Source organism: Moschus berezovskii, chromosome 2 (genome assembly GCF_049115385.1).
Source record: "Moschus berezovskii isolate FMDL1 chromosome 2, NW_MosBer_1.0, whole genome shotgun sequence".
NCBI lineage: Eukaryota > Metazoa > Chordata > Mammalia > Artiodactyla > Moschidae > Moschus > Moschus berezovskii.
Genome location: NC_142461.1, coordinates 41523001 through 41537777, shown reverse-complemented (window position 1 = coordinate 41537777; position 14777 = coordinate 41523001). Strand labels below are relative to the sequence as shown.

General features: G+C 42.0%; 1 protein-coding gene across 1 annotated transcript in view; it reads right to left on the bottom strand.

The window, feature by feature from the left end:
- Positions 1 to 607: 607 nt before the first annotated feature.
- MDH1B (malate dehydrogenase 1B) overlaps positions 608 to 14777 on the bottom strand; it is a 34279-nt gene continuing 20109 nt past the window's right edge. The window contains exons 8-11 of the mRNA XM_055398559.2: positions 12008 to 12147; positions 11640 to 11691; positions 4462 to 4542; positions 608 to 1138 (exon numbers count right to left, since the gene is read on the bottom strand). Of these exons, the coding sequence (XP_055254534.2) occupies positions 1059 to 1138; positions 4462 to 4542; positions 11640 to 11691; positions 12008 to 12147 (353 nt within the window). The 3' untranslated portion in view covers positions 608 to 1058. The remainder of the gene's footprint in view (positions 1139 to 4461; positions 4543 to 11639; positions 11692 to 12007; positions 12148 to 14777) is intronic.

Below are 14777 nucleotides of genomic sequence, written 5' to 3'. Positions count from 1 at the left end.
CAGATCACTTTTATATGGTGTCATGAATAAGCCACTGTCAGGGGCAAATGGATTTCTAGCCAAACATCTCAGTGAAGTGTCTACCAACCTCCCTGTGAAACTTTGGTCACTGGCAATGTTTCAGTATTTGCTGGCTCCCTCCTGTACTGACAGTTTTAAGTAAAGAAGTGGTCAAGATGGAAACAGAATAGGTTATTATTATCTTCTGGACATACAACTTCTTAGATTTTAAAAATATATAAGCCTCTAGAACTGTGGTGCTGGAGAAGACTCTTGAGAGTCCCTTGGACTGCAAGGAGATCCAACCAGTCCATTCTAAAGGAGATCAATCCTGGGTGTTCATTGGAAGGACTGATGCTAAAGCTGAAACTCCAATACTTTGGCCACCTCATGAGATGAGTTGACTCACTGGAAAAGACTCTGATGCTGGGAGGGATTGGGGGCAGGAGGAGAAGGGGACGACAGAGAATGAGATGGCTGGATGGCATCACCGACTCGATGGACATGGGTTTGAGTGAACTCCGGGAGTTGGTGATGGACAGGGAGGCCTGGCATGCTGTGATTCATGGGGTCGCAAAGAGTCGGACATGACTGAGCGACTGAACTGAACTGAACTGATACAAATATATACAAGATACATATATGTAAGTATGTATAAAAATTTCTAGATTTCCCCTGTTAAAGAGATTTCTAACTTGGGCTTGTCAGGGTCTTCCTTTGACCCACATTCTGAGAAGGATCCTGACTCGGCATGACAGCTATTTTGAGTTTTGTAATGAGGAATTGAGAAGAAAAGGTGAGAGAAATGAGACATGGGAGCTGGAGCTGAAATTTAGAGTATTTGAGGAGAGATGACGTGATTATGACACGGAAGCAATTTTGGTTTTAAAATAAAATTTCCTTCCATCTTTTTTACCTCTCCTTCAAAGCATCTATGAGTATGAGAAAGAGTTATTTCAAAATAACTTCAGTTGCTGGACTGTGTTTTCTGACCGCAAGGTCATTCTGTAAGACTGGATGATTTCTGTCATGATCATCAGCACTGCAGAGATTGTTTATCACTCGACAGACTCACCATCTGACAAAACTACATCTTTTTCTTCATCTGGCATTAGACCAGTAAACAAATCTTTATAGTCTGAAACAAAATTAGATAAAACATGGTGGGTTTAGAACATAACTAACAGCCCACGAGATATTCTATGTGAGTGCCTTGCAAACTTTGTTGACCATTACCCACTATAAATTTTTGTTATTTTACATTCCAGATCAATACCTGCACTTGTGTGCATGTAATGAAACAAAAAGCTACATGAGAAAATACCCTTTTCTAATTTATTCTTACCCTTCTCTTTTCTACATACCTTTTTCTATTAATATTCTATTTAGTTTACTGGAAAAATGAACTAAATATAATAATTTCTGCTCTTCTTACTTATCTTTTATTATCTATTTTATTCTAGCTCAAGAAAAATGCTAGTTATTACATCCACTTCATACCTACTAAATTTTTTTACAGTTCACCTTTCAATACAGAAAGCACCATACTGTTATAATTGATTCCAGTGCTCATTAAACAAATAGCCCCCACAACAACCCAAATTCAACCCCATTTTTCCCACTCAACATTACTAAATTTTTTTATGAATTAGTTAAGCCTAAGAGAAGGGGATGACAGAGAATGATGGCTGGATGGCATCACCGACTCTGTGGACATGAGTTTGAGTGAACTCCGGGAGTTGGTGATGGACAGGGAGGCCTGGCGTGCTGTGATTCATGGGGTCGTGGAGAGTCGGACACGACTGAGCGACTGAACTGAACTGAACTGAAGAGCATAAAATTTTAATGAACAACTTATACGGTTCTAGTGCAAAGACTCCACAATTTGGCTTTTCCTCCTCTGTTCTGGGAAGCTGCCAGTCATACCCTTCATGACAGACCTTATAGTGTTTTCTCAGTCCTCCCACAGGGGCCCCAGTGGGCTCCCACATTTCATGGGCATTGCTTATCACCAGCTGGGTTGACTAATACCCAGATACGTAGAGAAACTGTCCGACTGAGCCTCTTAAGATACGTATTCTGAGTGGAACTGAATTTGCCATGCTCCTCTGGACAGTGATTTGGTCAGCTTGACCAGCTTCTAGAGGAAGCTAGATTTATTCATCAAGTCTGCCCCCATCCATTTCATGCTTTGTCCAGCCACCCACCAGGCATGTTGCGGAGCCCTCCATCAACCATTCAGCCAAACAGCTGATGGCCTCTACCTATCTCTTTCAGCTCTCTCTATTCTTTCTGGATTCCCTGTTCTGTCCCAGCTACCCTGGTTATCATCTGAATACAATATGATGCTGCCAAAGCATCAATTTGATGCTTTGATAGTGAGGATCACAATAAACTGTGGAAAGTTCTTCAAGAGATGGGAATACCAGACCACCTGACCTGCCTCTTGAGAAATCTGTATGCAAGTCAGGAAGCAACAGTTAGAACTGGATTTGGAACAACAGACTGGTTCCAAATAGGAAAAGGAGTACGTCAAGGTTGTATATTGTCACTCTGCTTATTTAACTTATATGCAGAATACATCATGAGGAACGCTGGGCTGGAAGAAGCACAAGCTGGAATCAAGATTGCCGGGAGAAATATCAATAACGTCAGATATGCAGATGACACCACCCTTATGGCAGAAAGTGAAGAAAAACTAAAGAGCCTCTTGATGAACGTGAAAGAGGACAGTGAAAAAGTTAGCTTAAAACTCAACATTCAGAAAACTAAGATTATGGCATCTGGTCCCATCACTTCATGGCAAATAGATGGGGAAACAGTGCAAACACTGGCAAATTTTATTTTTTGGGTTCCAAAATCACTGCAGATGGTGATTGCAGCCATGAAATTAAAAGACGCTTACTCCTTGGAAGAAAAGTTATGACCAACCTAGACAGCATATTAAAAAGCAAAGACATTGCTTTGTCAACAAAGGTCCGTCTAGTCAAGGCTATGGTTTTTCTAGTAGTCATGTATGGATGTGAGAGTTGGACTATAAAGAAAGCTGAGTGATGAAGAATTGATGCTTTTGAACTGTGGTATTGGAGAAGACTCTTGAGAGTCCTTTGGATTGCAAGAAGATCCAACCAGTCCATTCTAAAGGAGATCAGTCCTGGGTGTTCATTGGAAGGACTGATGCTGAAGCTGAAACTCCAATACTTTGGCCATCTGATGGGAAGAGCTGACTCATTTGAAAAGACCCTGATGCTGGGAAAGATTGAAGACTAGAGGAGAAGGGCACGACAGAGGATGAGAGGATGAGATGGTTGGATGGCATCACCGACTCAATGGACATGAGTTTGAGTAAACTCCAGGAGTTGGTGATGGACGGGGAGGCCTGGTGGGCTGCAGTCCGTGAGATCGCAAAGAGTTGGACACAACTGAGCGACTGAACTGAACTGAACAGTTTCACACTTCTGGCCCTGCCTGGACTCCCTGACATGCCTGCTTTGCTCCTGTTTTACTTTCTGGTGGGACACGTTTCACAATCTCTTCCCTACCTGTCCCTCCAAAAGCACGCCTCCTTTTCACCAAATTACAGGAGTGATTCTTACTCCTCCTTTGAGGCTCATTCCCATTTGATCTCTTCTTGAAAGCCCCTTTCCTAACACTCTTTATGTGGTTCCCCTATACTCTGGGCCTCTATCATAACACTTATCTCTCAACAGGGTAGTTTTTGCTCTGCTTTGCTGTCTCCCATGCTAGATGGTGAGCACTTTGAGGGCAAGGAAGATGTCTGATCTATGTTGACATTCCTATCACCTCTCACAGTGTGTGTGTGCATGTGTGTGTGATAAAAATATATAACATCTACCCTTTTCACAAAATTTTAAGTCTGCAGTACAGAACTGTTAAACAGATGTACATCATGTTATGGCAGTTGGCTAGAAGTTTTTCATCCTGCGTGACTAAACCAGCACAGTTTCTGAATAAATAAATAAGTGCCAATTTGATTATTTTTACCATCTTAAGTCTCAGCTAGATTTCAAAATATTATTAAATTTCCTCCTTCATACATTACAAGGATCTTTTCTTTCCTTGTGAGTTTCTAGATTACTTACTTTGTTCCTTTGTGTCCTATCTTGCCCTGTTTCGTTGCATTTTTTAATTCACTGTGTATCTTGGTGTTACTTTTTCATATTCTCCAGGGCTCCTTTCCCTGTGTTTGTGTGGCCACAGCTGCCTTACTATGGGCCCCAGTGTCTTTCACAGTGACCAGCATCTAGAAGGTACTTAGTGAATATCCGGTACTTTCCTTCAAAGATTTCAATAGATTTTTAACAATGATATTTTTGAGTATAGGATGAGGGAGATGAAGATTTAATTTCCATTTTATAGCTAACAGATGATCCTTTCTCTGAAATTTCACGTTAAGCCTTGGATACAAGCGCACTTCTTTTTTCCAAATGACATACCTACCATCTGACACTTTTCGATGTCCCTGATGGTAATTTTTGGTGGGTAAGGTGGTCTTTACATCTTCTTGGTTTAAGTCAGTTTCTAAAAGTAGGGAAATTAAGTATTAAATTAATTGAAAAAATTAAACAAATCTCATACATGAATTATCTCATTGATATGATAATAAGCAGAAATTTCCACAATCTGCCAAGTTCTGATTATTTTCAATGCTCTAATCTTGGAATCTTTGGAACAGTTTTGGGCAAGGTACAAGGGTCCAATGGTGACAGAGTCATGATCAAATGAATGAACACACATACATATACATGTGTGTGTGTGTGTGTGTGTGTGTGTGAGGCTTCCCTGTTGGCTCAGATGGTAAAGAATCTGCCTACAATGCAGGAGACCCAGGTTAGAAGATCCCTTGGAGAAAGGGAATGGTTACGCACTCCAGGATTCTTGCCTGGAGAATTCCATTCCTGCCAGAGAAGTCTGGCAGGCTACAGTTCATGGGGTTGCAAAGAGTCAGACATGACTGAATGACTAACACATATATGTATATCACTTAAATTTTGTTAATAAAAACACAGCATAAAATCAGGTCATTTTCTTTCAGAAAACCTTCTACAATGCAAGGATTATGGGAAATTTAGGACTAACAACCAGTCAATGGAGTCAAGTTTAGAATGACTGCCTTATCAGTCAATATCATTAGAGGAGTTTGCAACTCTTGCCTGCCAGGCAGGAAAAGAGGGCCTTACATTCTGAGCATACAAGAGTTCGAGGTAAATGCAACTCCTTATTGGAATTCTGTACCCACTCCCACCTGCATGCTGTCTTGAGGCTTTGTTTAGTCTGGTCCACTCCTGGCGACTTGACCATCAGCCAGAACTGGGTCTCAATTCTCAAAAGCTACCCTCTGCGCATAATAACCTCTTTTCCTTGTGGTTTCTCTGCACTTCCTTGCACTGCTGGTACTTTGACCTCATTAAACCTTCTTGGGTATGACCAAGGGCACTCTTTGGTACCCTGCCAGCTTCTTTTTACTAGTTAATCCATTCTGAGGGGCAGCAACTTCTTAAATTGGTTGAAATCTGTATCACACTGATTGTTAAATGTTTTCAATATTATCCTACCCTTGCCCAGATTTTCTAATTTCTATTTATTACTTCCTCCTTTATCCAATAGAGACCCCCTGTAGTCCATTACCTCATCAGCTTTCTTTCAATTACCCTCATCTTGCCTCACTTGCTTCTAACCCAAACGCGAAGCAGAGTAACAAAAGTGCACTCATTTTCTGTTCCCATGTTCAATAGCAATGACCAAATCACCTGAGCACCCATTTAGGGTGCCAGTCAAACAAGACACACACATACAAAAAAAAAAAAATAGGAGAAACATAAAAACTTTGGGAAGATAATTTGATATTCCACATAAAGTCATCATGGAAATACTCAGAATTTTGTTGGAATACTGTATAGTGTCATCTTTATTCCAAATGTTATTTGTATTCTAAGTGCAGGGGTGGCAGCACTCTGATAATTCAGAAATCATACATCTGGAATTTCTTTCCTGCGTCCAGGCAGCTGAGTACCATTACAGGGAATCACATAAATGTACATTGGGGTTATTACAAATGTCACTGTCTCTAAATTCCATCGAGCCCTGAGCTCTGAAAGAAAATTATGACTTTTTCCATTGTCCTTCTTTCCTATCCTCTTAACAAATTATTTCAAATCTTCACCTCTTTCCTTACAACCCTAGCCCCCACTAGACTTTGATCACAGGCACCTGGCCTTGCTGCCATTTTTGTTCTGAATCCCCCCACCTCCTACAAAATTCCCTGCATCCTATCCATCACCTCTCCCCTTCTCAGAGGTCTTGACAGAAGAGATGCTTCCTGTTGATATCTGATCCCTGTGCTCTGAAGCTTGTTTTCTATTGCTGTCTTGAGGATCTTTCTCCCTACATTCTTCCTTCTCCAATGGTAGTTGAAGGTTAACAGCCATCCATCCAGATATTTCTCTGCTTATTTATATTTTTGAATGTGTCAAATATGCCCACGGAATGAAATTCAAAAGGCATGAGAGACCAAGCAGTGAAGAAGTCTCCCTTCCTCGAACAGTCAGATCCTTCCCCGCAGGGTCACCATGGCTATCAACTTCTAAAAGACTACCAGTCAGCTACTGATGACTCTGTAGTCTCATCTCCAGCCCAGATCTCTCTCCTGGCCTTCAGAGACCATGTCTCTGGACCATGTGTCCCTTACCCACTGGACACAGATGCCTCTGGAAAACCTGCTCCTTCTTCTATAGCCCTTACCTTGACCACAGCTTCACAATCATTTTCATTATTTAGCACACATAGAAAATGACCAGTACAATAGAGGCAACCAGCCTGGGGACTCCAGTTGCTCCAGATTCTGTCTCTGGAGCTAAGGAGATCACTAGCTCCATGTCCCAACCCATTTGTGGCTGATGGTTTGGGAAGTTCTGTCTTAGGGCATGACTCCACCATATGTCGAAACGCCAAACACAGTGCATTCTTCATCCCCATCCCAAGCTCTCTCTTAGCCTATATCTCAGATGATCAAGTTCTGTTAACTTTATATCTTCAAATCTAGCCCCTTCTCTACATTTCATGGCCACTTCTTAGTTCAGTTCAGTCGCTCAGTTGTGTCCGACTCTCCGCGACCCCATGAATCACAGCACACCAGGCCTCCCTGTCCATCACCAACTCCCGGAGTTCATTCATAGGGCCCTCATAATTACTCTACTTGCCAAAAAAATCCCCAAAACTGGTCTTACTACTACTTCTGCTCTCTCCCATCCAATACATTCTTCCTATCCAATTATGAACAGAATGATCATTTCAAAATTTAGATTCGCTCCTGTCCGTCCCCTACCTAAAGTCCTTCATTGGTTTTAACAAGATTAGGTAACCTTTCCACTTTCTGACACTTTCACCTCAAATTTTATTTTACAGATAAAATGAATTGGCAGTTCTCAGGAAGTTTTGCCTTATATTTCTGCCTTTGTATGCGCCTATTGCTCTCTCTGGATGGACCAACCCTCCCATTTACCCCAATCTTAGCTAACACTGTCTTTTTTCTCTTGACTTCATTTAGATGTCATCTTGTCCAGAAAGACCTTCCATCCTGTCCTCACGGGGGCCCTTTTCTGTTCTCAGCACACACAGAACAGCACTCAGTACCTGGCTCCACAGCAAGTCTGTGGTTTCTGGGGCTCGGTCCACCCCGCCCACACTGGTTTCACTTTTGCCTCCCCATTCCACAAAACTGTTGGGCTCTCATCAAACTCACGAATGTCTTCAGTGTCCTACATCCATTGGGGACTTTACAGGTCTCATTTTATTTCATCCCACAGTGCAGACCAGCCTTCATTCCCAAAACAATGCATTTTGGTCTTCCATGGCATCAGATTCCAGGGCCTGTCCTGACTCTCTGATCACTCCATTTATAGTCAGTCCTCTGTCAGCTGTTCTACTGAATCATTAAAGGCTAAGTTCCTCCAGGCTTTCTCTCTCTCTCCAATCTCACTCAGTTCTATTGAATTGGCCAAAAAGTTGGTTCGAGTTTAAAGTCTTATAGAAAAACTCGACTGAACTTTCTGGCCAACCCAATATATATAAAGTCAACAACTCCCAGTTTGATAAATGTAGTTCAGATCCTGATGAGCTCCAGAAAGTATGCGTTCTCTTATCTGTTGTATCTATTTGAGATACCCCCACAGGTATTTCAGAATCAAAATGTGAGCAACTAATACAAAAATTAAAGGAAAAAACAAAATGTAAGCAACTAAACTTATTCCTCCTGTACCCTGGCACTGCACACATACCTAACCTCTCCCACCACACACACCACACCTCTCCCACCTAACACATACACACACACACAAACACACACAGGCTCACAGGCACACACACACACACACACACACACACACACACTCTATCTTTCTCAAATAAAGTTCCTCTACCATTTCCCACCCCCCCATATTGATAAACCCACCCAGTTACTCAAACAAAAGAAGTCAGAGTCTTCGAGATTCCCCAGAGCCAATCCATAATCAAGTCTTGATAATTCTACTTCCTAAATGTCTTTCAAAATTCTACAGCCTTCAGCCTTAGCTATAATCGTCTCTTCTTTGTGTCACTCTGCTACCCTCCTGATACCAGTCTTCTGCAAAGTCTCGCCTTGGTTCCAATCTGTTTTCCAAACTGATCATGACCTGATTGGGTCATTCTTTGTCCAGAAGCCTCTGCAACTCTCACCTACCCTTCAACACTCACTCTCTCAGCTTCATCTCATTAGGCTTTGGCCACACAAGGTATTTTTTGCAGTTTTTCCAACACATTGATCTATGCTTTCCTGTGTCAGCTTCTTTGATCACACCCCCAGGCATATGCCCTCACAGCACACTTTACTTCTCATGCTGAGATTCACTACAGCTATAGCCCTTGGTGTAATTTATGATCCCTGATGAACTGCAGGTTTCAAAAGGCAAGAATGGGTCTATCTTGTCCACCCCCATATTTCTAACTCCTAGCGCTGGTTGGTCAACACTCCATCAACAATGGTAGAAGGAAGGGATGCTGAGCTCTCAAAAGACTTGATGAAAGCTTTTTCTTTGAGTGAATTTATTTTCGTATTTTCATATTTCAGATGAGGTTTTCAAGGAAAGATGAGAACACTTCCTTGTGAGTTTACAATTAGAGAAAATATCAATAAGAAAACTAAGCTTATTGAAAATTATTTTTTAAAGTTACCTGTGCTGGATGGCATCACTGACTCTATGGACAAGAGTTTGAGTAAACTCGGGAGTTGGTGATGGACAGGAAGGCCTGGCATGCTGTGATTCATGGAGTCGCAAAGAGTCGGACACGACTGGGTGACTGAACTGAAGCTTATTTAACTTATGTACAGAGTACATCATGAGAAATGCTGGGCTGGAAGAAGCACAAGCTGGAATCAAGATTGCTGGGAGAAATATCAGTAACCTCAGATATGCAGATGACACCACCCTTATGGCAGAAAGTGAAGAGGAACTAAACAGCCCTTGATGAAAGTGAAAGAGGAGAGTGAAAAAGTTGGCTTAAAGCTCAACATTCAGAAAACTAAGATCATGGCATCTGGTCCTATCACTTCATGGCAAATAGACGGGGAAACAGTGGAAACATGTCAGACTTTAGTTTTTTGGGCTCCAAGATCACTGCAGATGGTGATTGCAGCCATGAAATTGAAAGACGTTTACTCCTTGGAAGGAAAGTTATGACCAACCTAGATAGCATATTAAAAAGCAGAGACATTACTTTGCCAACAAAGGTCCATCTGGTCAAGGCTATGGTTTTTCCAGTGGTCATATATGGATGTGAGAGTTGGACTGTGAAGAAAGCTGATCGCTGAAGAATTGATGCTATTGAACTGTGGTGTTGGAGAAGACTCTTGAGAGTCCCTTGGACTGCAAGGAGATCCAACCAGTCCATTCTAAAGGAGATCAGTCCTGGGTGTTCATTGGAAGGACTGATGCTAAAGCCAAAACTCCAATACTTTGGCCACCTCATGCGAAGAGTTGACTCACTGGAAAAGACTCTGATGCTGGGAGGGATTGGGGGCAGGAGGAGAAGGGGACAGCAGAGGATGAGATGGCTGGATGGCATCACCGACTCGATGGACATGAGTTTGAGTGAACTCCGGGAGCTGGTGATGGACAGGGAGGCCTGGCATGCTGTGATTCATGGGGTCGCAAAGAGTCCAACACGACTGAGTGACTGAACTGAAAGGTAATTGTAAGTATTGTGAGTTTCACAAATATACAAAAAGATATGTTGAATTCCTGATCTCTGGTATCAGCAAATGTGATCTTCCTTGGAAATACAGTTTTAGCAGATATAATCAAGTTAAGATGGGGTCAGACTGGATTAACGTGGGCTCCCAAGGCAATGCTAGGAGGAGGGCAGGAGGAGAAGGGAGTGACAGAGGATGAGATGGTTGAATGGCATCATTGACTCAATGGACATGAATCTGAGCAAACTCCCAGAGATGGTGAAGGACAGGGAGGCCTGGCCTGCTGCAGCTCATGGGATCTCAGAGTCTGATATGATTGAGGGACTGAACAACAACCAAGGCAATGACTAATGTTCTTCCTGAGAGAGATCTGCAAACAGGTACACACAGAGGGGAGACAGACTTGTGAAGACAATGGCTGAGACTGGTATGAAGCAGCTACAAGCCAAGAATGCCAGTCATCACCACCAGAAGATAAAAGAGGCATGGAAGAATTCTTTCCGAGAGCCTTCAGAGAGAGAGTGTGGCCTTGCTGACACCCTGATTTAGGTCTCCTGGTCTCCAGAACTGTTGTTTTAAGCCACCCGTGTGTGGTACTTTGCCACAGCAGCTCTAGGAAACTAATACATATGGTTAGAATCCGCCTGCCAATGTAGGAGACTTGGGTTTGGTCCCTGGGTTGGGAAGACCCCCTGAAGAAGGAAATGGCAACCCACTCTGGTATTCTTGCCTGTAAGATTCCATGGACAGAGGAGCCTGGTGGGTTATAGTCCATGGGGTCACATGGACATGACTTAGTGCCTGAAGAACAACAACTATACACAAAGTTTACAAGGGAATAGGGAATAGTGTCATTAAGATGTGATTTCTTGGACTCCTTTGGTGGCATAGTGGATAAGAATCTGCCTGCCAAGGCAGGGGACATGGGTTTGCCGTGAGGCAACTAAGCCCATGCACCATAAGTACTGAGCTTATGTGCCACAAGTACTGAAGCCTGCAAGCCTAGAGCCTGTGCTCCACAACAAGAGAAGCCACTGCAACGAGAAGCCTACAAACCGCATCTAGAGAGTAGCCCACACACAGCACAAAGACCCAGCATCAGTTCAGTTCAGTTCAGTCGCTCAGTCATGTCCGACTCTTTGCAACCCAGCGTAGCCAGAAATAAATAAGCAAAAGAAAAAAATTTTTAAAAGGTGTGATTTCTTTAGCATTCTTATCAGAAACTTTATTTCAAAGGATACGCTAAACCTATAGTTTATTTTGTCAATAATTTACCTGAAAAGTGATGAAAGATGGATTATATTTATTTATATTAAATAGTGATTTTGTTTTAACATATATTTTAATACTATTTTAATAGCAGCCCTAAAAAATATCATATCTAATAGATTACCTGATCGATATGGCTGAAAATTTGCCAACTCTCCAAGTGCAACAAGTTGCTCCTGTGGAAAAATTTTGCAAAAAAATTTTGTAATCAGAGAATTAAATGACCACATTAGTAACTTAATCATTCTTTACTAGAAACGTACTTTGATTCTGGATATTTAAGTAATCAACTACTATCTTTAACATACTAGAAATTACACAATCAAATAAGTAGTGCTCTTCTGCTGATTTCTCCAAACTTTTATGGCCTTCTATTGTTCCTAGGAATAAGATGCAAATTGAAACCACAGTAAAACAGTGTATGCCTTGATCTAGGGGAATCCATTTAAGGCCATTATTAAAGTCAGTTTCCTGTGGCTATTCTGACATTACCTGAATTAGATCATTTGCCATTCCGTTCATTACTTGTTGACTTATTTCTGTATTTTTGAGATCTGTAAGAACCACCCAAGTTCCATTCTCAAATTTCACAGGCATAGAAAAGACAATCCCTTTAGGAATACCAAACTGGCCTGCAGGGAACAAACACAAAGCAAAGTAAGACAGAAGCACTTAGATAAATAAAGCTTCCTGGTGACACTGTAGAGAAGGACAGACATGGTTTTTAATGATAATGGTGGACTTAAACTTCCCCTGTTCCCTCTTTATCCCTTTCATCCCTGCTGCGTTCAGATGGCCAGCCTCTGCCTTGAAGACTAGTGCAGTCCTTCTCTCCCACCTTGTCTGGATTCCTTTTGTCTGCTTCCTTAGTTTTTCCTTGGGCCTCTAGGTAGCCCCTGAGCCCCAGACACTTCTTCAATCTGGCCTTTGCTCTTCCAACTTCCTACTGCAATCACAGAGCAGAGGAGTGAGCACTGGGAAGGAGAGCTGGTGATTTTCTCACAATTCCAGTTCCCAGTTTAAAGTGCTCCAAATAAAAAGATTGATAATGTTCATTACTAACTGAGCAACCTTCAGATAAAATGCCTCCTGTTTTCGTGCCTCAATCAAGTAGGAAAATTATTCACACCATTCTAGTCATCAAAAATGTTGTCACTATGGAGAACAGTGTGGAGGTTCCTTAAAAAACTAAAAGTTACCATATGATCCTGCAATCCCACTCCTGGGTATGTTTGTGGAGAAAACTCTAATTTGAAAAGATAAATGCATTCCAAAATTCATAGTACTATTTACAATAGCCAAGATGTAAAAGTAACCTAAACATCCACGGATAGATGACTGGATAAAGAAGATGTATTAACATATTATAATGAAATACTACTCACCCATAAAAAAGAATGAAATAATGCCATTTGCAGTAATACAGATGGACCTAGAGATCATCATACTAAGTAAGACAAAGATAAATACCATATGATATCACTTATATGTGAAATATAAAAAAAAAAAGGATACAAATGAACTTATTTACAAAACAGAAGTAGACCCACATACATAGAAAACAACTCATGGTTACCAAAGAGAAAGACGGGAGGGATAAATTAGGAGAATGGGATTGACATATACACACTGTGCTATGCTGTGCTTAGTCGTGTCCAACTCTTTGCGACCCCATGGACTGTAGCCCACCAGGCTCCTCTGTCCATGGGGATTCCCCAGGCAAGAATACTGCAGTGGGTTGCCATACCCTCCTCCAGGGGATCTTCCCAATCCAGGGATCGAATCTAGGTCTCCCGCATTGCAGGTGGATTCTTTACTGTCTGAGTCACCAGGGAAGCCCAAGAATACTGCAGTGGGTAGCCCATCCCTTCTCCAGGGGATCTTCCTGCCCCAGGAATTGAACTGGGGTCTCCTGCATTGCAGGCAGATTCTTTACTAGCTGAGTTACCAAGGAAGCCCATATACACACTACTATATGTAAAACATAACCAACAGGGAACCAACAAGGACTTATTGTACAGCATAGGGAACTATACTTAGTATTCTGTAATAATCTGTATGGGAAAAGCATCTGAAAAGTATATATATATATATATATATATATATATATATATCTGAGTCACTGAACTGTATACCTGAAAGTAACACGACATTGTAAATCAACTATACTTCAATGAAAATAAATGTCACTAGGGAAAAATATTGAGGAGAGTCAAGAAACCAGGAGACCAGGATATGGAAAAACTTTTCTGTAGAGGATGTCCCACCCACTCTGTTCACCCTGTTTGGTCTGTAAGGAACCAAACTTACAAGCAGACAACAGATGGGAGCTTATATATGCAGTACTATCTCAGGGACACAATGATCACTTGTTTCTCACCTCACTTGCCCCCAGCATTGAGCACTTATTGATGAATTCCTATAGAGATTAACTAAACTTTTTTTTGGCCATGTGGACTCTTAGTTCCCTGACCAGGGTTCAAACCCATGCCCCCTTGCAATGGAAGCACGGAGTACTAACCACTTCCCTAATTTCACCAGGGACTTCCTAATTAAACTTTTTTACAAAAAGAAGGTGAGGTTTTAAATGCCTAATTCACTAAAAAGGTAACGTAGTGATTCGAATTCACATGATGGGGATGTTCATGCACTTTCACTGTAATTGAACAAGACTCTTTGCGCGTCGACCCATGAAGGAGCAACAGGAAGACCCAGCCAAGGCCCTGCCCTCAGAGTGGATGAACTCTAATGGAGAGGACATATGAGGCTAACAGCCCATCCATAACGTCAGGCTGTGACATCCTCTCCCACAGAAGAACACACGCTATGCGAGTGCAGAGGGGAGACAGACATGAACTCTGACCTGCAGGATTTGGGGAGACTTCCGTGAGCTGCACTATAATCACTGAAACAATGGGAAGAATCACGGTTCCACGGGTAACATAGAGGGTACAAGAGGCGGATCACACCGGGGAGCGAGACAGTAGGCTTAATTTGGTGCATGTCAGCTTCAAGTGACACCATGACATCCAGGTAGCAATGTTTGTCAGGGCAGGGCTCAGCAGTGAGACCCAGGCCTGGAGCTTTGAGAATGAATGGGCTTTGCTCAGGGAGAATGGAAAGCTGTAAGGTAAGAGACACTCTAGGTAGAGCCTACGCTCTAGGTAGAGCATCAGCTATTCTTTCTTTCCTATAAACACAGAAGTGCTCTGTATAGTTTTTAGCAGATTAAAATAGAAAGGATATAAAAATATATACACAT